The 27,653-nt window shown below is 44.3% G+C and overlaps 2 protein-coding genes across 3 annotated transcripts in view; one reads left to right on the forward strand and one right to left on the reverse strand.

Annotated features, from left to right (window-relative positions):
* Positions 1 to 27,653, reverse strand: part of ITPR3 (inositol 1,4,5-trisphosphate receptor type 3) — an 825,364-nt gene that overhangs the window by 372,583 nt on the left and 425,128 nt on the right. The window lies entirely within an intron of this gene.
* On the forward strand, positions 9,412 to 13,385 carry LOC143815841 (uncharacterized). The gene is made up of 3 exons (XM_077295500.1): positions 9,412 to 11,903; positions 11,997 to 12,156; positions 12,268 to 13,385. Exons 1-3 carry the CDS (start codon positions 11,789 to 11,791, stop codon positions 12,557 to 12,559), a joined length of 567 nt encoding a protein of 188 aa, XP_077151615.1. The 5' UTR covers positions 9,412 to 11,788; the 3' UTR covers positions 12,560 to 13,385.

Here is a 27,653-nt window from a genome sequence, read left to right on the forward strand (position 1 = left end):
TGATTGGACTCAACCTACATCTGTGAAGAGCCTTCAGAAATTCCTGGGATTTGATAATTTTTACCGTCGCTTCATCGCTAATTTTTCTAGTGTTGTTAAACCGTTGACTGATTTGACCAAGAAAGGTGCTGATGTGGTGAATTGGTCCTCTGCGGCCGTAGAGTTTTTTTTTGGAGTTGAAACGTTGTTTCTCTTTGGCTCCTGTGTTGTGTCAGCCAGATGTTTCGCTCCCTTTTCAGGTCGAGGTTGATTCTGAGATTGGAGCAGGGACTGTTTTGTCTCTAAGAAGTTCTGATGGCTCTGTGATGAAGGCATGTGCTTTCTTTTCTAGAACGTTTTCGCCTGCTGAGCGTAATTATGATGTTGGCAATCGGGAGTTGTTGGCTATGAAGTGGGCGTTCGAGGAGTGGCGACATTGGCTTGAGGGAGCCAAGCATCGCGTGGTGGTCTTGACGGATCACAAGAATCTGACTTATCTCGAGTCTGCCAAGCGGTTAAATCCTAGACAGGCTCGATGGTCGCTGTTTTTCTCCCGTTTCAATTTTGTGGTTTCTTACCTTCCGGGTTCTAAGAATGTGAAGGCTGATGCCCTTTCAAGGAGTTTTGTGCCTGATTCTCCGGGAGTTCCTGAGCCGACTGGTATTCTCAAAGAGGGGGTAATTCTGTCTGCCATCTCACCTGATTTGTGGCGGGCGCTGCAGGAGTTTCAGGCTGATAGACCTGACCGTTGTCCACCGGAGAAACTGTTTGTCCCTGATAGATGGACTAGTAGAGTTATCTCTGAGGTTCATTGTTCGGTGTTGGCTGGTCATCCTGGAATTTTTGGTACCAGAGATTTGGTGGCTAGGTCCTTTTGGTGGCCTTCCTTGTCACGGGATGTGCGTTCTTTTGTGCAGTCCTGTGGGACTTGTGCTCGGGCCAAGCCCTGCTGTTCTTGTGCCAGTGGGTTACTTTTGCCCTTGCCAGTCCCGAAAAGGCCTCGAACGCATGTTTCCATGGATTTTATTTCAGATCTCCCTGTCTCTCAAAGGATGTCGGTCATCTGGGTGGTTTGTGATCGCTTCTCTAAGATGGTCCATTTGGTACCCTTGCCTAAATTACCTTCCTCCTCTGATTTGGTTCCATTATTTTTCCAGCATGTGGTTCGTTTGCATGGCATTCCGGAGAACATCGTGTCTGACAGAGGTTCCCAGTTTGTTTCAAGGTTTTGGCGGTCCTTTTGTGCCAAGATGGGCATTGATTTGTCTTTTTCTTCGGCTTTCCATCCTCAGACAAATGGCCAAACCGAACGAACTAATCAGACTTTGGAGACCTATCTGAGATGCTTTGTTTCTGCTGATCAGGATGATTGGGTGACCTTCTTGCCATTGGCCGAGTTCGCCCTTAATAATCGGGCCAGTTCGGCTACTTTGGTTTCGCCTTTTTTTTGTAATTCTGGTTTTCATCCTCGTTTTTCTTCAGGGTAGGTTGAACCTTCGGATTGTCCTGGTGTAGATTCTGTGGTGGACAGGTTGCAGCAAATTTGGACTCATGTAGTGGACAATTTGACATTGTCTCAGGAGAAGGCTCAACGTTTCGCCAACCGCCGTCGCTGTGTGGGTCCCCGACTTCGTGTGGGGGATTTGGTTTGGTTGTCGTCTCGTCATGTCCCTATGAAGGTTTTTTCTCCTAAGTTTAAGCCTCGGTTCATTGGTGCTTATAAGATTTCTGAAATTCTTATTCCTGTGTCGTTTCGTTTGGCCCTTCCAGCTTCTTTTGCCATCCATAATGTGTTCCATAGGTCGTTGTTGCAGAGATATGTGGCACCTATGGTTCCCTCCGTTGACCCTCCTGCTCCGGTGTTGGTCGAGGGGGAGTTGGAGTATGTGGTGGAGAAGATTTTAGATTCTCGTATTTCGAGACGGAAACTTCAGTACCTGGTCAAATGGAAGGGCTATGGTCAGGAGGATAATTCCTGGGTTGTTGCCTCCGATGTCCATGCTGCCGATTTGGTTCGTGCCTTTCATTTGGCTCGGCCTGATCGGCCTGGGGGCTCTGGTGAGGGTTCGGTGACCCCTCCTCAAGGGGGGGAGGGGTACTGTTGTGAATTCCGTTCTCGAACTCCCTCCTGTGGTCATGAATGGTACTTCGTCGAGTTCGGTCTGTAGACTCCCTCTGGTGGCTGTGAAAGGAACTGCTGGTTCTGAGGTTGCTTCCTCAGCTGCCCTCGTTTGCGGCTAGGCTGGCTTCTCTATTTAACTCCACTCAGATCGTTACTCCATGCCAGCTGTCAATGTATCAGTACTGGTTCAGATCTCTCTTGGATCTTTCTGATGACCTGTCTACTCCAGCAGAAGCTAAGTCCCTGCTAGTTCATTTGTTGTTCATTTTGTACTGAATATATTTCTTAGTATTTGCTAAGTTCTAGTCCAGCTTGTTTATATGATATTTCCTTGCTAGCTTGAAGCTCTGGGGTGCAGAGTGGCACCTCCGCACCGTGAGTTGGTGCGGGGGTCTTTTTGCACACTCTGCGTGGCTTTTTGTAGTTTTTTGTGCTGACCGCATAGATCCCTTTCCTATCCTCAGTCTATTTAGTAAGTTTTGCCTCCTTTGCTGAAACATGTTTCATCCCTGTGTTTGTGACTTTCCTCTTAACTCACAGTTAATATATGTGGGGGGCTGCCTTTACCTTTGGGGGAATTTCTCTGAGGCAAGGTAAGGCTTTATTTCCTATCTTTAGGGGTAGTTAGCTCTTAGGCTGTGAAGAGGCGTCTAGGGAGAGTTAGGTACGCTCCACAGCTATTTCTAGTTTGTGTGTTATAGGATTAGGGTTTGCGGTCAGCAGAGTTCCCACTTCCCAGAGCTTGTCCTGTCGTCTAGTTTAACCATCAGGTCATTCCAGGTGCACCTAACCACCAGGTCCATAACAGGAGCCCAAGAACGGAATTCACAACATATATCTCTTCTCCCTTATGCCTCTAAATTACTGGAGCAACACGTCCATCTTGAACTGCCCTCCCACCTCTCCTCCTGCTACCTCTTTGATCGGTTACAGTCTGGCTTCCATCCCCATCACTCAACTGAAACTTCCCTAACTAAAGTCACCAATGACCTAATAACTGCCAGGAGCAAGGGACACTACTCTGTCCTCCTTCTCCTGGACCTGTCATTTGCCTTTGACACTGTGGACTACTTCCTTCTGCTACAGATCCTCTCATATCTTGGCATCACAGCCTTGGCCCTTTCCTGGATCTCGTCATATCTGACAGACCGAACATTCAGTGTCTCCCTCCCCCACCCAACCCCCTCACTTCGCCCCTTGTCAGTCGGTGTTCCTAAAGGCTCTGTTCTAGGACCCCTACTCTTCTCATCTACACCTTTGGCCTGGGACAGCTCATAGAATCCCGCGGTATGCAGTACCATCTCTACGCCGATGACACTCAGATCTACCTATCCAGACCTGACCTCACCTCCTTACTTACCAAACTCCCGCATGGTCTGTCTGCTATTTCAGCCTTCTTTTCTGCTCGCTTTCTACAACTGAACATGGACAAAACAGAATTCATCATCTTTCCCCCATCTCACTCTACCCCTCCACCAGACTTATCCATCAATGTCAATGGCTGCTCACTTTACCCAGTCCCACTCGCCCTGTGCCTTGGGGTGATCCTCGACTCTGCCCTCTCTTTCAAGCCATATATCCAAGCCCTTGCCTCCTCCTGCCGTCTCAAACTCAAAAATATTTCCCGGCTCCGCGCATTTCATGACCGCGACACCGCAAAAACACTAGTGCATGCCCTTATCTCCCGCCTTGACTACTGCAACCTCCTACTCTCTGGACTCCCCTCTAGCACTCTGGCACCACTCCAATCCATCCTACACTCTGTTGCCCGACTAATCTACCTGTCTCCCCGCTATTCCCCAGCCTCTCCCCTATGCCAAGCCCTTCACTGGCTTCTTATTGCCCAGAGACTCCAGTTCAAAACCCTCACAATGACATACAAAGCCATCCACAACCTATCTCCTCCATACATCTGTGACATGGTCTCCCGGTACCTACCTACACGCAACCTCTGATCCTCTCAAGACCTCCTTCTCTACTCCCCTCTCATCTCTTCTTCCCACAACCGCATCCAAGACTTCTCCCGTGCTTCCCCCATACTCTGGAACTCTCTACCCCAACACATCAGACTCTTGCCTACCATAGAAACCTTCAAAAAGAATCTGAAGACTCACCTCTTCCGGCAAGCGTACAGACTGCAGTGATCCTCAACCTACTGAACCGCCGCACAACCTGTCCTACCCTCTCCTAGTGTATCCTCACCCATCCCGTGCAGACTGAGCCATCGCGGGCAGGGTCTTCCCTCCTTATGTACCAGTGTGCCTTGTTTTTAGCTCATGTTTAATGTATTTGTCTATATTTGCCCCATATTCACATGTAAAGTGCCATAGAATAAATGGTGCTTTAATAATGTATAATAATAATAATAAATACCAAAGCTCGCAAAATCAACAGACAGCCCTGGCACACCAGCCTGACCAAAGAACTAAGGTGAGCTTCCAGGGCTGCTGAGTAGAGATGGAAAAGATCCCAATCCAATGGGCACTTCATCGCAATCAATCAGTCCCTTACTACTTTCAAGGCCTCACTCGCTGCAGCAAAACAAACATACTTCTCATCTCTCATATCCTCTGTTTCACAGCCCTAAACAGCTATTCAACACTTTCAAATCTCTCCTCCATTCCCCAGCACCCCCTCCCTCTCCACTCATCTCAGCCAAAGACTTTCCCTTATTTTTCAAGCAGAAGATTGATAACATCAGAGACAGTTTTGGTCAACAACCCCCAGAGCCCTTTCTCCTAACTGTCAGGCCCTCCTCCTCCAAAACCAACTTTTCCACCATTACAGAAGATCAACTCTCCACTTTACTCTCAAGATCGCATCTCACCACTTGTGCACTTGACCATATCCCATCCCACTTCATCCCAAACCTCAACTGGTGTCTTCCCCTCAAGCTTTAAACATGCCTCAATCACACCTATCCTCAAAAAGCCCTCTCCTGACCCATCCTCTGTATCTAGCTATCGCCCCATATGACTTCTCACCTATGCCTCAAACCCTACTGGAACAACACGTCCATCTTGAACTGTCCTCCCACCTCTCTTCTTGCTCTCTCTTCGACCACTTACAATCTGGCTTTTGGTCACACCACTCCACTGAAACTGCCCTAACTAAGGTCACCAATGACCTATTAACCATCAAGGCAAAGCGACACTACTCTGTCCTCTTCCTCCTGGACCTGTCCTCTGCCTTTGACACAGTGGGCCATTCACTATTATTACAAACCCTCTCATCCCTTGGCATCACAGACTTAGCCCTATCCTGGATCTCGCGATACCTAACCTCCTCATCTCGTCCCCTATCTGTCAGAGTCCTGCAAGGTTCAGTCCTAGGGCCCTTGCTCTTCTACATTTACACCTTCAGCCTGGGACAGCTCATAGAATCTCACGGCTTTCAGTATCATCTCTATGCTGACGACACACAGATCTACATCTCTGGACCAGGTATCACCACCCTACTAACCAAAATCCCACAATGTGTCTGCTATTTCATCTTTCTTCTCCGCTAGATTTCTAAAACTTAATATGGATAAAACAGAATTCATCTTTCCCTCATCTCACTTGACTCTCTGTCTCTGTCTTGACAGCTCTGCCCTCACCTACTGTATTCTCACCCTTCCCTTGTAGATTGTGAGCCCTCGCGGGCAAGGTCCTCTCTCATCATGTACCAGTCATGACTTGTATTGTGTAAGATTACTGTACTTGTTTTTTATTATGTATACCCCTTCTCATATGTAAAGCACTATAGAGTAAATGGTGCTAAAATAATAAATAATAATATGCTGCTGCTGCTGCGATTTAAAAAAAAAATTACATACTCACCTTTTGTCCTGAGAAGTGACACAGTCACTTGCAATATTCACCTGTCCCCGTTCCACCGCCGAGCTCCGCTCCGTCTTCCGGGTCTCTGCAGCGATTGTTCAGGCAGGGGGGGGCACTAAACACATCATCACACCCTCTGATCTGAATGTCACAGCCAGAGGATGCAGAAGACAGAGCCAGGCGGTGGATCGGGGACAGGTGTATATCGCATGGCTCACCCTCCCCGTCATACTCGCCCTCCTGGCGCGGTCTGTACGTCCCTGCTTCTGATGCGATGGTCTCTCCGGCACCGGCAGCTTGTTCCTGTGTCCGCTGAGGTCACTGGTACCGCTGAATAAAGTAATGAATATGCGCTTCACCCCTATGTGTGAGTGGAGTCGCATCCATATTCATTACTTTAATGAGCGGTACCACGTGACCGCTGAACACAGGCAGCAGGTGAGTATGATGTGACAGAGAGACGAACCGGGGGGAGAGGGAAGATAGACCGGTGGGGGTGACGGGAGACAGACCGGTGGGGGTGACTCGAGTATAAGCCAAGAGGGGCACTTTCAGCCTAAAAAAATGGGCTGAAAATCTTGGCTTATACTCGAGTATATACGGTAATTGCTAAAGAAGCTGGCTGTTCACAGAGTGCTGTATCCAAGCTTATTAATGGAAAGTTGAGTGGAAGGAAAAAGTGTGGTAGAAGAAGATGCACAAGCAACCGGGATAACTGCAGCATTGAAAGGATTGTTACGAAAAGGCCATTCAAAAATTTAGGGGAGATTCACAAGGAGCGGACTGCTGCTGGAGTCATTGCTTCAAGAGCCACCACACACAGACATATCCAGGACATGGGCTACAAGTGTCACATTTCTTGTGTCAAGTTACTCATAACCAATAGACCACGCCAGAAGTGTCTTACCTGGGCCAAGGAGAAAAAGAACTGGACTGGTGCTCAGTGGTCCAAAGTGTTGTTTTCAAATTAAAGTAAATTTTTTCAAATTAAAGTAAATTTTGCATTTCATTTGGAAATCAAGGACACAGAGACTGAAGGAAGAGTGGAGAGGCACACAATCCAAGCTGCTTGAGGTCTAGTGTCAAGTTTCCACAATCAATGATGGTTTGGGGAGCCATGACATCTGCTGGTGTAGGTCTACTGTGTCTTATCAAGACCAAAGTCAGAACAGCCATATACCAGGAAATTTTAGAGCACTTCATGCTTCACTCTGCCGATAAGCTTTGTGGAGATGGAAATTCCTTTCTCCAGCAGGACTTGGCACCTGTCCACACTGCCAAAAGTACCTGGTTTAAAAAGAACAGTATCACTGTGCTTGATTGGCCAGCAAACTTGAGAATCTATGGGGTATTGTCAAGAGGAAGATGAGAGACACCAGACCCAACAATGCAGACAAGCTGAAGGCTGCTATCGAAGCAACCTGGGCTTCCACAACACCTCAGCTGTGCCATAGGCTGATTGCCTCCATGCCACACGGCATTGATGCAGTAATTGATGCAAAAGGAGCCCCAACTAAGCATTGTGTGCATTTACTGAACCTACATTTTAGTAGGTCAACATTTCGGATTTTAAAATCATTTTTCAAGCTGGTGTTATTAAGTATTATAATGTATTCTAGTAGGATCGCTACTTCCAACAGGTGGCGCTATAGAGTTCAAGTCCTCTTTTTTTCTGAAGAGGCAATTTGCATATTAAGTATTCTAATTTACTGAGATAATGATGTTTGGGTTTTCATTGGCTGTAAACCATAATCATCAACAATAACAGAAATAAACACTTGAAATAGAGTCTGTTTGTAATGACTCTATATAAAATAAGAGACTCACGGTTTGTATTGAATAACTGAAATAAATTAACTTTATGATGATATTCAATTTAGTGAGAAGCTCGTATCTGCCCGTATTTCTCATTGAAAACATCATTAATCCTGACCAAATCCCAACTCCATTTGCTGAAATGAACCCCATTGTCCTGCAAGGAACCTCCACCATGCTTCACTGTTACCTAGAGACATTCATTGTACTGCTCTCCATACTTTCAGCAAGCACTAAAAGCACCTTAGAAACTTCTATTACAGACAAATATTTCAAACTTTGACTCATCGTTTCAGAAAACCTGTTCCCATCTTCTTATCTTTTCATAAATAGATGAGTCACTTGGCCTTGGTATCCATGTCGAAGGTACCGTATGTTTTTTAGGCTGCAATTCTTCCATTAAGGCTACTTTCACACTAGCGTTAACTGCATTACGTTTCAAAACGTCTTTTTTCAGAAAAAACGCATCCAGCAAAACTTTTTGCTGGATGCGTTTTTTTCCCATAGACTTGTATTGGCGACGTATGGCGACGGATTGGCATACGTCGTGTACGTTTTACGACGGATGCGTCGAAATTTGGCGACACGTCGTCTCAAAAAAACGTAGATTGTAACGTTTTTTGTCTCCGCCTAAAAAACGTGTCGCGACGCATACTGCGGCATACGTCGTTGGCTGCAATGGAAGCCTATGAGCGACGGATGCGTCGGGACACGTCGTACGACACAATACAGCGCTGCAATACGTTTTTTTTACACTGAGCATGCTCAGAAGAAGTATTTTGTTGCCAATTGGCCAGACACCCCCAAATCTATATAAACCTGGCCTGGGCCTTCAACCCCACATATGCCAGCAAGAAGCCTACAGAGAAGAAGCCTGCCACCAAGACTCCAGACTGCCAGCAAGACCCCAGCCAGCAACAGGAGCCAGCCACAGGAGCCAGCCACCATAGAGCCAGCCACAGGAGACAGACACAGGACCCCAGCCAGCCACAAGACCCGAGCCAGCCACAGGACTCCAGCCACAGGAGCCAGCCATAGGACTCCAGCCACAGGAGCCAGCCATAGGACAGCCACAGGACTCCAGCCACCATAGAGCCAGTGTGAGTATTGCAATATTTGTGTGCATCTGTGTGCCTGTGCATTTGTGTGTGTATATGAGGTACTGACTACAGAAAGAGCTTAAAACCTGAAGAGAACCTGAGGCCTGCCATCGTCCTGCACCAGCCAGTGCCATGCTAGAGTCCAGATGCAGCCTGATTCCAGCCACTGTGAAGACCTGCTGCTTCAGCCAAAGGATTGTCAGCCTTTTGTATGTGTGTGTGTGTGTGTGTGTATGCGTCTTCTGATTGGGTTCACCTTTCTGCCTTTGTTGTACATATGTGCATTTGCATAAAGCTATGTGCGTGCATGTGTGTATTTTTGTACGGCTGTGTGCTTTTGTATCATGGTGTCTGCACCTTTTTATGCCTTTGCCAATTTTATGCCTGTTCATGTGGGAGGGTATGTGTCCATGTGCAGGATTGCATCAGGATGTGGTCAGGATTTTCCATCAGTATTTGTACGCCAAAACCAGGAGTGGGTGATAAAAGCAAAAGTGTGCCTGTTTTCGTATTATACTTTACCTAATTTTTACACTCCTGGTTTTGGCTTACAAATACTGATGGGAAATCCTGACCAAATTCTGATGCGATCCGGAATGTGGACACATACCATGCATGTTTTTTGTGTGCGTCTTGTTGATTGCATGTGCATTTGTCCATGCTGTAATTGGTTATTTGCCTTTTTCTGATGTATTGACTGTATAGTGGTCTGTGCAGCATGTGGTTTAAATGTATTTTTTTTTTTTTTTTTTAAATCTGATGTGTTTTTTAAAAAAGTCTAGCGGTCTGCAGCTTGTGGTTTGAATGTGAGAGTGTGGGTTTTTTCTATTTAATAAGTGTTGATTTTATTTTAATTACAGTTATAACCATTTGCAGTTGAAGTACTTGTATTTAAAATAAAGAGCATGTCAGCTCCTAATTGTGATTTTTAAAAAAAAATAAATAAAAAAAATAATAAAATGTTTATTAAAAAAAATGTCCGTAGTATTATTTCATAAAGGTAAATTTAAAACTGGTGTATGTACCAATGGTTACACATGCAATACAGGGTTGTTTGAGGGCTCATTTTTTTAATAAAGGTTAACCTGTAAATTTATTTATTTATTTATTTTTTTTTTTTGGGGGGGAGGTTATTTTTTTAAAATAAAATGTGTCAAATACATTTTTTCATAGTGTTAACATTTAAAAAAAATTTTTTTGGGGACATGGAAATGAATGGTATAACGTGCAACTTTTTGGGGGGTTTTTGGTGTTCACCTGTATGAACATTTCTGACATCATTTTAGTAGGGTGTTTATCATTGAACATTACCTAGTTCAGGGGGTGGTCTAACTATAGATCCATTATACATATTAACAGATAAACCAGGACCGCAGCCACTGACCACACCCACCAGGACCACAGCCGCTGCCCACCAGGACCACAGCCGCTGCCCACCAGGACCACAGCTCAGAAGTTTTAGAAGTAAGTTTTGAAGACCCCCAATCTGCTACTTCAATGTGTCGAGCAGATTGCAAGTGTCTCTTTAACTTACAGAAACACCAGGACCACAGCCGCTGCCCACCAGGACCACAGCCGCTGCCCACCAGGACCACAGCCGCTGCCCACCAGGACCACAGCTCAGAAGTTTTAGAAGTAAGTTTTGAAGACCCCCAATCTGCTACTTCAATGTGTCGAGCAGATTGCAAGTGTCTCTTTAACTTACAGAAACACCAGGACCACAGCCGCTGCCCACCAGGACCACAGCCGCTGCCCACCAGGACCACAGCCGCTGCCCACCAGGACCACAGCTCAGAAGTTTTAGAAGTAAGTTTTGAAGACCCCCAATCTGCTACTTCAATGTGTCGAGCAGATTGCAAGTGTCTCTTTAACTTACAGAAACACCAGGACCACAGCCGCTGCCCACCAGGACCACAGCCGCTGCCCACCAGGACCACAGCCGCTGCCCACCAGGACCACAGCCGCTGCCCACCAGGACCACAGCTCAGAAGTTTTAGAAGTAAGTTTTGAAGACCCCCAATCTGCTACTTCAATGTGTCGAGCAGATTGCAAGTGTCTCTTTAACTTACAGAAACACCAGGACCACAGCCGCTGCCCACCAGGACCACAGCCGCTGCCCACCAGGACCACAGCCGCTGCCCACCAGGACCACAGCCGCTGCCCACCAGGACCACAGCTCAGAAGTTTTAGAAGTAAGTTTTGAAGACCCCCAATCTGCTACTTCAATGTGTCGAGCAGATTGCAAGTGTCTCTTTAACTTACAGAAACACCAGGACCACAGCCGCTGCCCACCAGGACCACAGCTGCTGCCCACCAGGACCACAGCCGCTGCCCACCAGGACCACAGCCGCTGCCCACCAGGACCACAAAACAATGTCCTCTTCTGACAGCCCTCCTCCACAGCAACAGCGTGTATCGGTAAGTTAACACAAAAAATGGGTTTATTTTTTTTCGCTTTTTAAAATTACATTTTGATGTCTAACCACATGCATAAATTATGTTTCTACAGGAAGCTGAATCAGATGAGGAGCTGTCAGAAGGGGGCGAGATGGGTGGAGAGATGCAAGTGGAGGAGGAACCAAGTGTAAGTAGTGGTGAAACAGTTGCTTCGCACATCACACTGCACCATACACAAAACAGATTACTAAACACCTGCCTACCTTAACTGAGAATTTGTTTACTTTATTTCAGGCTGCTGCTGCTGCCGCTGAAGGCTCTCCCACACGCTCCCAGAGTCGGCGGACTCGTCGCCGCGGTCGGCCATCAGTGAGTTTTTTTTTTTTTGGGGGGGAGGGGGATTCTATTGGTACTTTAGTATTTCAGTGTACTAATTTTTTTTTTTTTTTTTTTTGACACAGGCTTCACAGCGTGCTCCCGCAGAAGAGGATGAGGATGATGATGACATCGATTGTCTCATCGATGAGGTTCGCGAGCGGGAGCCGCTGTGGAACATGGCTGACCGCAGGCATGCTGATACCGGTGTCACCCGTCGGCTCTGGGACGAAGTGTGTCGCAACCTGTTTCCAAGGCGGGAGAGCCTTCATCCTCAGCAGCAGAGCAAACTAGGTAAGTATTCACTTTCCAGTGATGTTTTGAGCTGACTGTAATGTATTGCATTTACCAATTTTTTGTTTTTTCTTTTGATTCTTGTCTTCACAGTTGGAAAGATTAGGAAGCGGTGGCGGTCACTGAGGGATCGCTTTAAGAGGGAATTCAACGATGAGATGAAGGCCCCGAGTGGCTCTGCAGGAAGGAAGAGGAGCAAATATAAATATGGCCAGGCCCTCTCCTTCCTGAGGCGAACCATGCTAAGCAGAGTGTAAGTATTCTACAGCCCACTAATAACCATGTTAACCTGTCTACTTAGTTTGCTTTCAGTCAGGGCTTTTTCATTCCATTGTATTAATTTTTTTTTTTTTTTCTTTCACAGCACCTTCTCCAGCCACCGGGCGCCTGCATCTTCCTCTGCGCCCTCTGGAGCGATCCCTCCTGAGTCCGCCACTGAGGGCCACGTCGGTAGGCCCCACACCTCTGTCCCCTCCTCTGACCCCTCTGTCCCCTCCTCTGACCCCTCTGTCCCCTCCACTTCATCCGCCCCAAGCAGTGGAGCATTATTGCAGGCTTCATTGCTCGCATCTGATGCTGAACAGTTAGCGTTCCCTTTACCCCACCCCTCTGATCCTGCCACCTCGACACCACCATTAGGTTCGTGGCGGCAGTGACAGAGGGGTCAGGAAAGGAGCTATGCTCCTGAGTTCTTACACCTGAATGCATCCTTCCAAGGCTCTTTCAAAATTTTGGGAGAGCAAGTGACTGCTGGTTTCAACATGGTGCAGTCACGCATCAGTGAAACAAGCCGTGAAACCAGTAGTCGCTTGGATAGGCTGCATTCAGCTGTAAGTCCCGATCCGGCCAATCTTTTTTTCCAATCCATGCTCATTAGCATGGAGAAGCTTTCTTTTGAGCAACAGATGCGGGTAATGAATACCTGCCATAATGCTGCACTGCAGGCCATTAATGAATCTACCCACACACCTCCCCACACCTCCACTCCAATTCCACCCCAGGCCACATTTACACACCATACCCCCCATTACCAAACCCAGCCCCAATACCCACACCAGCACCATTACCAAACCCAGCTCCAATCCCCACACCAGCACCATTACCAAACCCCACGCCAGCCCCATTACCCAACCCAGTCCCACTACCCTACCCAGTCCCCAAAACAATCCCGGCCCCCAGACCAAATTACTTCCCCAATGTTTTCGTTACTCAACTTTTCTCTTCCCCCTACCCCAACACCACCCCCCTCTGGTCAGCCTCTTGGTTTAACCCCCCCTTCCACTGCACCCCAAACAAGTAGGGTTTCCCCACCTATCGACGTGGTCCAAACTTCCTGCCCCCCCTCCTCTCATATCTCCACCCAACACTTTGAAGATTTGTAAAGTGTTAATGTAAATATTATTTAAAAAAATGTGCAAATTTTTTTTTTTTAAAAATTGGTAAATAAAAATCTATTTTTTTGGCAAAACAAAAAAAAAAAAAGAGTTAAAATAAAATTCTGATTACAATTCTACTCTTTGTGTGTGTGTGGATTTATTAAGGTAATATAATAAAAAAAGGTTTAATAAAAACAAACACCAGACATGTAAAAGGTATAACATAATGATTTTACTAGCAAGAAAACCACGCTTTTAGGCCTTTTTTTTTTTGGGGGGGGGCAGAAACACTTTTTTTTACATAAACAAAACACATGGGAAACAGGTAACACATGGGAAACAGGTTACACAATCATGTCTTGCCACGGGATCCGCCCGACAGGTGAGACAAAATAATCGGCAAACTGGTCCCTCATCCTTGTAACTGAACTTGTAGAGCGAACCGAGCTGCTGCGGTAGTCCCACAAGGTGGTCTCCAACTCTTCATCATCCAAGGAAACGGGCTCCTTTGACAGGACAAAGTTGTGGAGCACCACACAGGCTTTAACTACCTCGTCTATAGTTGTTGTTTTCAGCTTGATAGCCGTCAGCAGAACTCGCCACTTCGCCGTCAATATGCCAAAGGAACACTCCACTACTCTTCGTGCTCTAGTAAGCCGGTAATTAAAGACCCGCTTGGTATGGTTTAAGTTCCGGCTACTGTACGGTTTCAGTAGGTGCGGCGACAGTTGAAAGGCTTCATCACCTACAAAAACATATTCCAGGGCTGGGTCATTTGTTCCTGGCAGTGGTCTGGCTTGCGGTAAATCGTAGCTCTCTCCATAAAGGCAACGACCCATCGGAGAGTTTTTAAGAACTTGCGAATCGTTGGACCGTCCATATGCTCCGATGTCCACGGCAAGGAACCTGCAGTTGGCATCTGCAATAGCCATAAGGACGATGGAGAAATACTTCTTATAATTATAATACTCCGATCCTGTTCCTGCCGGTTTCGCAATCCTTATATGTTTCCCGTCAACTGCACCCACACAATTTGGGAAATTGCAAATTTGCTGAAACTCTTCAGCACTTCGCAACCAGATTTCCATGGATGGTTGGGGGATATACTCTGGTTGCAAAGTGGTCCAAACAGCCCGACATGTGTCCTTCACTATTCCAGAGATAGTTGAAATGCCCAGCCTGAACTGATAATGGAGCGAAGTCATAGATTCACCCGTAGCTAGAAAACTTTAAAAAAAAAAAAAAAAAAGTTAGAAAAAATTGCACAGACCAACAAGTTTTAATATGGCACTGTTAATTTTTTTTTAAGGACGGGACACCCAATAAAACCAGCATGAAACCGGTGTAAAAAAACAGTGGAATGTCCGCCAAGAAAACCCAAATTACATGCTGCAGAAAATAGTGCGCAGTATGCCAGCGCAGTATTGTCTGCAGCATGTAATATAACATTAAAAATGACCAATGACAGAAAAAAAGCAGTTGCATGTCATCAAACCCAAAAAACCCAAAAAAAAAAAAAAAATAACTGCAGAAAATGCAACGCGATATTTCAGTGCAGTATTTTCTGCAGTCTGTTATCTAACATTCAATATCAGCAATGACTTTTAAATAAAGCAGTGGAATGTCCGCCAAGAAAACCCAAATTACATGCTGCAGAAAATAGTGCGCAGTATGCCAGCGCAGTATTGTCTGCAGCATGTAATATAACATTAAAAATGACCAATCACAGGAAAAAAATGAGGCTTACCGCAGGGTCACCATCAGCCGCTCCGCCGGTGTGATGGCAAGCCTCATCCTTGTATCCTGTCTTCGGATGACATCCTCCAGTTTTTGAAGCAAAAAATCGAAATGTTCAATCCTCATCCGCACGTAGTTGTGGAATTTGTGTGGATTGTGCCGCAACTCCAGGTACAGAGTGGACTGGACACCCCGGGTCATCCGTAGTTGATTAATCGGATGTATCCAGAGTCGTCTCCGTCTCCATTGCTGCAGAAGCATCCTACGCCTTTCCGCTGCCGCCTCCTTCTCCCGCACTATGATATCCAGGCGATTTGTCTCAAAGATAACGTCGGTAACCAAACTAGCAATCCTCCCAAGAACACCTTCCATCGCTGCCACAAAACTAAAACCCACAAAGATGGGCTGTAAATACAGTACTATATAGTTTTTCAAATTTTCCAGTAGCCAATCAAATTTGGGAGCCTCCCATTTTAAAAACGGATCCGTCGGAAAAACGGATACAACGGATGGTAAAACGGATACAACGTATGCAACGCATCCAGTATTTTAGACGGAAACGTTTAGCGGATTTGCGACGTATCCGTCGAAATGCTGGATGCGTGGCATACGTTTGTCACCGTTTTTCACTTTTTTGACGCATCCGTTTTTTCGGCCTAAAAACGGATTTGCGACGTAATCCAGTTAACGCTAGTGTGAAACTAGCCTAAGACAAAAGTCTCACCACACTTCTCTGAACAGTAGATGGGTGTAGTTGGGTCCCACTTTTTGCTGCCAGCTCTGAGTTGCTGGAAATTATGTCCATATTCTAATTTCAAAGGGAAGAAAACATGATGTATCTTTCATCTGCTGTACTAAGTTTACTTGGCCGACCAATGCTTCCACTATCCTCAACATTGCCATTTCTTGGTGTCCTCAATGCTGAGAAATACAGGCAGATACTTAGCTATCATGGAATGCCATCGGGGTGGTGTAGGTCTCCAAATTTATTCTACAGCCGGACAACAATCCCAAACATACAAGCAATGTTATTAAAAAAATAATTATATGACCCTCACAAAAAGACAGAAGAACTTGTGCAAACCTATATCCACAAAAGATCTGGAGTTAGTTCTTCAAGATGTTTGGAACAATATATCTACTGAGTTACTGCAAAAACTGTGTGCTAGTGTATTTAGAAGAATTACTGCTGTTTTGGAGGCAAAGAGTGGTCACAACAAATATTGATTTGATGTAGATTTCCCTTTTGCTCATTCACTTTGCATTTTGTTAACTGATAAAAATAAACTATTAACACTTATATTTTGGAAAACATTCACATTTTGCAGCATTATTGTTTCCACATCGGTAAATAATTATATATGTCAAGCGAGTATTACCCAACCCGCTATTGATCGCGGCATCACAATATTATATATATATATATATATATATATATATATATATATATATATATATATATATATATATATATATATATATTTATACATAAACAATTCAAAAAAGCAGGCAGCACTCCATATCCTTTGTATAATGTGCAGGATTTATTCAGACCCACATGTCTGGGCAATGTTTCGGCTCCAAATGAGCCTTTCCCAAGGCTTGTATGGACTTGGGACAATCAGTGGACAGGTTGTTTGGAGGCCTTGCACCCGAAGATAAGTAAAGGATTTGTGCTGTTCCTATTTTTTCTTGATTATATATATATATATATAAAGAAAAAATAGGAACAGCACAAATCCTTTACTTATCTTCGGGTGCAAGGCCTCCAAACAACCTGTCCACTGATTGTCCCAAGTCCATACAAGCCTTGGGAAAGGCTCATTTGGAGCCGAAACATTGCCCAGACATGTGGGTCTGAATAAATCCTGCACATTATTCAAAGGATATGGAGTGCTGCCTGCTTTTTTGAATTGTTTATGTATATATATATATATATATATATATATATATATATATATATATATATATATATATATATATATATATATATATATATATATATATATATATATATATATATATATAATACAGACCAAAAGTTTGGACACACCTTCTCATTTAAAGATTTTTCTGTATTTTCATGACTATGAAAATTGTAAATTTACACTGAAGGCATCAAAACTATGAATTAACACATGTGGAATTATATACTTAACAAAAAAGTGTGAAGCAACTGAAAATATGTCTTATATTCTAGGTTCTTCAAAGTAGCCACCTTTTGCTTTGATGACTGCTTTGCACACTCTTGGCATTCTCTTGATGAGCTTCAAGAGGTAGTCACCGGGAATGGTTTTCACTTCACAGGTGTGCCCTGTCAGGTTTAATAAGTGGGATTTCTTGCCTTATAAATGGGGTTGCGACCATCAGAAGTCTGGTGGATACACAGCTGATAGCCCTACTGAATAGACTGTTAGAATTGTATTATAGCAAGAAGAAAGCAGCTAAGTAAAGAAAAACAAGTGGCCATCATTACTTTAAGAAATAAAGGTCAGTCAGTCCGAAAAATTGGGAAAACTTTGAAAGTGTCCCCAAGTGCAGTTGCAAAAACCATCAAGCTCTACAAAGAAATTGGCTCACATGAGGACCGCCCCAGGAAAGGAAGACCAAGAGTCACCTCTGCTTCTGAGGTTACATTTGTCCGAGTCACCAGCCTCAGAAATCGCAGGTTAACAGCGGCTCAGATTAGAGACCAGGTCAATGCAACACAGAATTCTAGCAGCAGACACATATCTACAACAACTGTTAAGAGGAGACTTTGTGCAGCAGGCCTTCATGGTAAAATAGCTGCTAGGAAACCACTGCTAAGGACAGGCAACAAGCAGAAGAGACTTGTTTGGGCTAAAGAACACAAGGAATAGACATTGGACCAGTGGAAATCTGTGCTTTGTTCTGATGAGTCCAAATTTGAGATCTTTGGTTCCAACCACCGTGTCTTTGTGCGATGCAGAAAAGGTGAACGGATGGACTCTACATGCCTGGTTCCCATCGTGAAGCATGGAGGAGGAGGAGGTGTGATGGTGTGGGGTGCTCTTGGTCTTCATTTCCTGGGGCGGTCCTCAAGTGAGCCAGTTTCTTTGTAGCGCTTGATGGTTTTTGCCACAGCACTTGGGGACAATTTCAAAGTTTTCCCAATTTTTCGGACTGACTGACCTTCATTTCTTAAAGTAATGATTGCCACTCGTTTTTCTTTACTTAGCTGCTTTTTTCTTGCCGTAATACAAATTCTAACAGTCCATTCAGTAGGACTATCAGCTGTGTATCCACCAGACTTCTGCACAACACAACTGATCTTCCCAACCCCATTTATAAGGCAAGAAATCCCACTTATTAAACCTGACAGGGCAAACCTGTGAAGCGAAAACCATTCCCGGTGACTACCTCTTGAAGTTCATCAAGAGAATGCCAAGAGTGTGCAAAGCAGTCATCAAAGAAAAAGGTGGCTACTTTGAAGAACCTAAAATATAACACATACTTTCAGTTGCTTCACACTTTTTTGTTACGCACACTTCACAAAAAAATAAAGGGAACACTTAAAAAACAGAATGTAACGCCAAGTAAATCAAACTTCTGTGAAATCAAACTGTCCACTTAGGAAGCAACACTGTTTGACAATCAATTTCTCATGCTGTTGTGCAAATGGAATAGACAACAGATGGAAATTATTGACAATTATCAAGACACACTCAATAAAGGAGTGGTTCTTGTCAGGACTCTGAACATTTTTATTATCTTTTGTGCATTACTGCCCTTTTCCAAGATGGCGTCTTCGGTCTCATGTGCTCTGTGTTTTCCTGCTATAAACTCCACCCCAGCCTTCAGTCTGTGCTAGAGTATTCTGCCTTGCATCCAGCTCCTGACTCTGATGACTCCCTGACTATATACCTGCTCCTGCGAACCTGTGTGGTGATCCTGCTACTCTGCTCTGAGTTCCTGCTGCATACACCAGTTTCCAGTAATCCTCCTTCATCTGCTGCTCGTGTTTACTCCCATCTGCATTTGCTGGACATGTAAGCTGTTGCTGCTCTGCTTAAACCGGAGATTATCACCTAGGCCTTCCTGGTTGAGAAGACATTGCTTGAAATGCCTTATAAGCATATCTATCTATGTTTGGACTAAAACTAGGACTTATTCGTGTCAAGTATCCTCAAGAATAACTGTGCTTCATAGACTTTCTGCGTGATTGCATTTTCCTCTGAAGTTCCCTAGAGACTGTTTAAGCTGCGTTTAATATTTACACCAGTGTTGTGGACTTGAGTTTCTCTCTGCACCTGTTTGAATCACTGTGTGCTAATATAGACTTTACCACTTATAAAACCGTGTCCTGTAGTTGTCTTGTTCCACGCAAGGAGTTTTCTGAGTTATCCCCTATAATTATTACAGGATACTCTAGCCCGAAAAGAGGAGACTGCTGGAACAATGACTGCAGAAAGCAGATTAGAGCAGGTGTTTTCCATAATTAGATCACTGCAGAAAGATGTGGAAGGTCTGCAAAAGAAGTTTGGAAGCTTTGAACACAATCAACAAGTGTTTGGACAGACTTTGTAGGACTTAAGCACCCGCATGGCAGCCCAGGAAAACAAACTTGCTGGCATAGAGTCCCAGTATGGACAGGCTTTTCAGGACATAAGCAAGCAAATAGCTGCACAAGCGAGTTTACCCTCCGGGCAATGTTTCTACTGCGTTCAGTCTGACCACTTTTTAATCAACTGTCCCAAGTGTCCCAAGCGGCCTAACAAGGTGCTAGCAGTGGTAGGAGAATATGACAATTGTGATGATGAATCTGACATCTCTGAATGTAGCCTGCCTTTAAACGCTGTATTCTATTCACTTTCTATGACTTCACCCCCCAAGGAGCTGAAGGAGAAGAACTCTCACTGTTCTCTCCCTATTAAGATCCTGTGTTCAGGACAGTGGATTTCCAGTGCAGCTATGATTGACTCTGGTGCAGGTGGCAATTTCATGGATATCGCATTTGCCAAGGAACATGGTATTGAAATTCAGCAAAGAGCCTCTCCAATTACCATGGAAACAGTGCATGGGTCACCTTTAATCTCTGGACCTGTGGATCAGGAGACCGTACCCCTTGAAATTTTGTTGGAGCCTAATCATCAGGAGCAACTTTCTTTCTTGCTAATTTCTTCTCATTTTCTCGTGATTTTAGGCATTCCTTGGTTGCGTTCTCAGAACCCAATTATCAACTGGGAGACCAAGGAGATTATCTTTCCAACAAGGAGCAACTCAGCATTAACAGATGCTGTCCCTGAGTCCACGGCTACGGAACCACCTGTACAGGTATTTACTTTACCTTCAGCATATAAAGAGTTCTCTGACATCTGTGACAAGAAGAATGCAGATCAGCTTCCTCCACACAGGCATTATGACTGTCCCATTGAGCTGCTTCCTGGGGCAGCTATTCCTTTTGGTAACATATACCCTTTGGTGGCACCTGAGCTTCAAGCCTTAAAGGAGTATATTGATGAAAATCTGGCCAAAGGCTTCATACGTCCTTCTTCCTCACCAGCAGGGGCACATATATTTTTGTAAAAAAGAAGGATGGGACCCTGAGACCCTGTGTTGACCATCGGGAACTTAATAAGGTAACCATACAAAACCAATACCCTTTGCCTCTGATTCTAGAATTACTGGAAAGAGTCCGCCATGCTAAGGTGTTCTCTAAACTGGATCTTCGTGGGGCTTATAATTTGGTGCGTATTCGTCCAGGGGATGAGTGGAAGACAGCATTCAGATGCCGGTATGGACACTTTGAATATCTTGTGATGTCCTTCGGGCTTTGTAACGCCCCTGCAACGTTTCAACACCTTGCTAATGACATTTTCAGAGATTTGTTGGATCAGTTTGTAGTGATCTATTTGGACGATATACTAATCTTTTCTGACTCTCTACAGGAACATGAAGAACATGTCAAAACGGTTTTAAGACGTCTGAAAGAGAACAATCTGTATATTAAGCCGGATAAATGCGAGTTCCATCGTTCTGAGATACAGTTCTTAGGATATATCATCTCTCCCCAGGGGGGTGCATTACTGCCCTTTTCCAAGATGGCGTCTTTGGTCTCATGTGCACTGTGTCATCCTGCTATAAAACTCCACCCCAGCCTTCAGTCCGTGCTATAGTATTCTGCCTTGCATCCAGCTCCTGACTCTGATGACTCCCTGGCTATATACCTGCTCCTGTGAACCTGTGTGGTGATCCTGCTACTCTGCTCTGAGTTCCTGCTGCATTCACCAGTTTCCAGTAATCCTCCTTCATCTGCTGCTCGTGTTTACTCCCATCTGCATTTGCTGGACATGTAAGCTGTTGCTGCTCTGCTTAAACCTGAGATTATCACCCAGGCCTTCCTGGTTCCTGGTTGAGATAAGACATTGCTTGAACTGCCTTATAAGCATATCTATCTGTTTGGACAAAAACAAGGACTTATTCGTGTCAAGTATCCTCAAGAATAACTGGGCTTCATAGACTTTCAGCATGATTGCATTTTCCTCTGAAGTTCCCTATAGACTGTTTAAGCTGCGTTTAATATTTACACCGAGTGTTGTTGACTTGAGTTTCTCTCTGCACCTGTTTGAATCACTGTGTGCTAATATAGACTTTACCACTTATAAAACTGTGTCCTGTATTTGTCTTGTTCCATGCAAAGAGTCTCCTGAGTTATCCGCTATAATTATTACAGTTCTGCAGGTGGGGACCACAGACCACATCTCAATACCAATGCTTTCTGGCTGATGTTTTGGTCAATTTTGAATGTTGGTTGTGCTTTCACACTCGTGGTAACAGGAGACAGACTCTATAACCCACACAAGTGGCTCAGGTAGTGCAGCTCATCTAGGATGGCACATCAATGCGAGCTGTGACAAGGTTTGCTGTGTCTGTCAGCGTAGTGTCAAGAGGCTGGAGGCACTACCAGAAGACAAGCCAGTACACCAGGAGATGAGAAAAAGGCCATAGGAGGACAACAAACCAGCAGGACCACTACCTCAGCCTTTGTGCAAGGATGAACAGGAGGAGCACTGCCAGAGCCTTGCAAAAGGCCCACAAACGATTAGAAACCGACTCCATGAGGATGGTCTGAGTGCCCGACGTCCACAGATAGAGGTTGTGCTCACAGCCCAACACCGTGCAGGACCAACACCAGGATTGGAAAATTCACCACTTGCGTCCTGCGCTCTTCACTAATGAAAGCAGGTTAACACTGAGCACATGTGACAGACGTGACAGAGTCTGGAGACGCCGTGGAGAGCGATCTGCTGCGTGCAACATTCTTCAGCATGACCAGTTTGGCAGTGGGTCAGTAATGGTGAGGGGTGGCAGTTGTTTGGAGGGCCGCACAGCCCTCCATGTGCTCGCCAGAGGTAGCCTGACTGCCATTAGGTAACAAGATGAGTTCTTCAGACACTTTGTGAGACCATATGCTGGTGCTGTTGGCCCCGGATTCCTCCTAATGCAGGACAATGCCAGACCTCATGTGGCTGGAGTGTGTCAGCAGTTCCTGCAAGATGAAGGCATTCAAGCTATGGACTGGCCCACCCGTTCCCCAGACCTTAATCCGATTGAACACATCTGGGACTTCATGTCTTGCACCATCCACCAACGTCACTTTGCACCACAGACTGTCCAGGAGTTGGCGGATGCTTTAATCCATGTCTGGGAGGAGATCCCTCTGAAGACTATCCGCCGCCTCATCAGGAGCATGCCCAGGCATTGTAAGAAGGTTATACAGGCATGTGGAGGCAACACACACACAACTGAACATCATTTCCTTGTTTTGAGGCATTTCCACTGAAGTTGGATCAGCCTGTAATTTGATTTTCCACTTTGATTTGAGTATCATTCCAAATCCAGACCTCCATGGGATATTCATTTTGATTCACATTGATCATTTTTATGTTTTATTGTTCTCAACACATTCCATTATGTAATTAATAAAGATTTGCAACTGAAATATTTCATTCAGTGATATCTAGGATGTGGTATTTTAGTGTCCCCTTTATTTTTTTGAGCACTTATACACACAAATGTATCATGCATAATTTTGGAAATATTATATATGAGGCACTCTCATTTTTATGATACAAAGATAAGAATGACTAGATAGTTGAAGGTAGTATTAACCCTCCAGCAATATGCTTGCTCATTTTACATTAGCTAAAATAATGCATTGTCAATTGTGTTAGTATCAAGCATGCAAGCCGTTCCAATACAGGAACATAAAAGAGTGGCAGCGGCAGTTGTTTCTAAGGCTTTCTCTCGCCGTTTTACTCTGTCTTTATGCTTCAATACAGATGTGCAAGTTCTACATATTCTTCATAAAAAGTATTATTTTGAAGCATAGATAACCTTCTTCACAACAGAGCATAAACATCCAAGCCAACAATCCTGCAGAGCACATTTACATTATTAGCACACACACACTGTATTCAAGAGTCTTTTCTTACTTTACCTCTTCCTTCTTGAAGCCATAGCTATAAATCTTTTCCCAGATAAGAAATCAATTTATTGCCTGGGCCCTGTCAAACATTTTTTTTTCAACTGGCAATTTGGTGTGAATTGAGGATAATTTAGAAGAAAAATGTCCCATTTATAATTTGTGGCTCATTTAGAAAAGCAGTGCCCCAGGAAGCAAAGAAAGCAGAGCTAACTCTTCGCTACGACTATAATTTTCTATTGTATAGGTGCTTCTGGAATGTTCCGGCTATGTGCTGGAAGCAATACAATACAACATGACAGTCGCATTATTTTCAGCCCTCGATGTACATTTATTTAATCTTACAGTGTTAGACAGTATCGTGTATAGAAGTAAAATTGGATATGCATGCATTTGTTACTTAGTAGGCTGTAGAGCCTTACAAATGTATTTTTATTTCAGCATCACATTATACTATCACGTTTCCCATTTCAGATAGAAACATAAAAGACAATTAAAATCTCCGAATATGTCTATAGTATTAGACAGTCAATATCAGCCAGATTCGGAGACCATTAAACTGCCTAACATGCACTAGACAAGACAGGTCCATCACATTTTATAACCTTAAAATATAAAGTATTTTCTTGCCTGACTAAAGAAAAATGGCCGTCACAGACAGTTGCCACATATTGCTATATAACAGAGCTATGATCACTTTCCCGTAGGGAGTATTGCTCCTCTGTTAGATGGAGATAAGTCATTTGCAGGAAATCAATGCTCATTTGTAGGGGCAAAGCCTCATTTATTATGTGACTGTAATCTATAGAAATAGCACCAAAAGGGATTTAATAAAGAAAGTAATTTTTTCATACGACAACAAATTAGTTTCTATAGACAATTAAGCAGGGTGCTGTCAATACAGAAAGGTCTTTCTTTATTGTCAGGGAAAAGTGCCACAATAGTGCTCTGACTTCAAAGTTGGTATGTATCAGAACACTGTATGACCAAGGCATAATTCTTACGGGCATAACAATTTCTGTGATATATTGCTGAGCCAGGAAATAAAGCTGCCAGGATAATTTATTTTTCCTTAAACATTACTGACTGAAAGTTCCCTGCAAATAATTATCCTGGGCACCCCTGTTATTACACAATTATATGTGAAGGGAGGAAGAGGTGTGACAACACTTCCTTATATCTATCACAACAGTACATGTACACTGTGTGTAGAATTATTAGGCAAGTTGTATTTTAGAGGATTATTTTTTATTATTGATCAACAACTATGTTCTCAATCAACCCAAAAGACTCATAAATATCAAAGCTTAATATCTTTGGAAGTTGGAGTGTTTTTTTTAAAGATTTGGCTATCTTAGGAGGATATCTGTTTGTGCAGGTAACTATTACTCTGCAGAATTATTAGGCAACTTAATAAAAACCAAATATATTCCCATCTCACATGTTTATTTTCACCAGGTAAACCAATATAACTGCACAAAATTTAGAAATAATCATTTCTGACATGCAAAAACAAAACCCCCAAAAATGAATGACCAATATAGCCACCTTTCTTTATGATGACACTCAACAGCCTTCCATCCATAGATTCTGTCAGTTGCTTGATCTGTTTACGATCAACATTGCGTGCAGCAGCCACCACAGCCTCCCAGACACTGTTCCAAGAGGAGGACTGTTTTCCCTCCCTGTAGATCTCACATTTTATGAGGGACCACAGGTTCTCCATGGGGTTCAGATCAGGTGAACAAGGGGGCCATGTCATTAGTTTTTCTTCTTTGAGACCTTTACCAGTCTTGATGTTTATCTTATGTTTCTTGTTCAAAGGTGGTCGTCTTTCAGCCTTCCTTCCTAGGCCATCTCCATGAGTATCGCACACCTTGTGCTTTTTGTTACTCCAGTAACGTTGCAGCTCTGAAATACGGCAAAACTGGTGGAAAATGGCATCTTGGCAGCTTCACGTTTGATTTTCCTCAATTCATGGGCAGTTATCTTGCGCCTTTTTTGCCCAACACGCTTCTTGCGACCCTGTTGGCTATTTGCCATGAAACGCTTGATTGTTTGGTGATCACGCTTCAAAAGGTTGGCAATTTCAAGACTGCTGCATCCCTCTGCAAGACATCTCACAATTTTGGACTTTTCAGAGCCCGTCAAATCTCTCTTCTGACCCATTTTCCCAAAGGAAAGGAAGTTGCCTAATAATTATAAGGACACCTTATATAGGGTTTTGATGTCATTAGATAACACCCCTCCTCATTACAGAGATGCACATCACCTGATTTACTTAATTGGTAGTTGGCTCTCAAGCCTGAACAGCTTGGAGTAGGACAACATGTATAAAAAGTATCATGTGATCAAAATACAACTTGCCTAATAATTCTGGACACAGTGTAATTGATTAGAAAGGACTACCTCCCCAATTAAAAAAAAAAAAAAAAAAAAAACCCACATATTGGAATAAAAAAGGGAGTGATATTTTTACACCGAACGGTGATGGTACACAAGACATTCATCATATGCACAAAAACAGTAAGATGTTAGCTGAATACTACAAAGATACGGCAGAGCGATCTAATAAAAATATAGAAGATCACTTTTATAATTAAGGCTTTCTGGAAAACGGGTGTTCAAAGCCAATATCCAATTTGTCTCCTGACAACAGAGTGCACATTCCCAGTCACCCCCTCTAATTGATCTAGTTACTCTCTCAATTCCTTTAACCTTTAGGCTATGTGCACACGTTGCAGATTTGGCTGCGGATCCGCAGCGGATTGGACACTGCGAATTTGCAGCAGTTTTCCATCCGGTTTATAGTACCATGTAAACCTATGGATAACCAAATTCACAGTGCACATGCTGTGGAAAATTCTGACCGGAAACGCTGCGGTTTATTTTCCGCAACATGTCAATTCTTTGTGCGGATTCCGCAGCGTTTTACACCTGCTCCTCAATAGGAATCCGCAGGTGTTAAAATGCAGGTGAGGGGCGTGGCCTGGCTATGGAGGAGTGAGGACACAATTCACCTCAGCTCTCTTCTCCGGGCTGAGAATCAGCCGATTGTGAACTCCCTGGGGCATTTTGCTCAGAACATGAGCTGTAGGAGAAAGGGGAGATCAGCCTGCAGCAGATCCAAGAGCCTCTCGTCCAGCAACAGAGGCATACAGAACTTTCTTCTGGGAACCCCGGCCAGTAAGGGTTGCAAAAACATGGCCGCTGCCCCCTCCAGCTATGCAGATGCCTTGGGGCTACAGGAGAGCGAGGTGAGAGCCAGAGAAGGAGAGCGAGATCTTGTACAGACTTCAGCTCCCATACCATCACTCAGTGCTGCAGGAGTTCAAACAAGGAGGTCGTCTAAGCAGGCCTGTGAGCACAGCACAGGGGGATGGGCTGTTGTCTCCCTTCATCATGAATGATGACCAGGACTGGCACAGCACAGACATGGACGCACAAGGTACACTGATGGCAGCTGGTCATTCTAGCCAGACTCAGACATGGCATGCAGAATCTGGGTGGGGATTAACCCTTGAAGAGTCCCAGAGGCAGAAAGGGTGTTCTGAGGAACTGCCTCCCCCCTCACTTTCACCAGGGTGCACTACAATCCCCAGCGGTGCAGCAGGAGCTAATTCCCCTTTGGAGGAGACTGCTGCTTCTAATGCTCATCCCAGGGGAGGGGACACACATTCCTCTGCCATACAAGCCTCAGGAGTTGTAGCAGAGCTGACTCAGCTACGAACCAGGCTAACAGCTATTCCTACAAGAGAGGACATGGAGACATACATAACACGGCTGGAGGAGGCTTGCAGGTCAGAATTGAATACTCTGCGCACTGAAGTTAAACAAGTAGATACTCAGGTCCAGGACCATACTAACAGAATCCAAGATATTGAAAGGAAGATGCTTTCTCATCAGAAGTCACTAGACATATACTCCAGCCAGCTTCACAACCTGATAGAAACCCAGGATGATGCAGAAAACAGGGGAAGGCGCAATAATCTGAGGATACGGGGTCTACCGGAGTCAGTAGAATCTAAAGATCTTTCTCACACATTGCAATGCATTTTCAACAGAATTCTGTGTGAACCTCCTGAGAAGGAGATTGAATTGGACAGAGCTCATAGAGCACTTGACCCCAGAGCATCTGACCCAGACCGTCCATGGGCCGTGATATGCCGCATTCATCACTATGTACAAAAA

Source organism: Ranitomeya variabilis, chromosome 3 (genome assembly GCF_051348905.1).
Source record: "Ranitomeya variabilis isolate aRanVar5 chromosome 3, aRanVar5.hap1, whole genome shotgun sequence".
NCBI lineage: Eukaryota > Metazoa > Chordata > Amphibia > Anura > Dendrobatidae > Ranitomeya > Ranitomeya variabilis.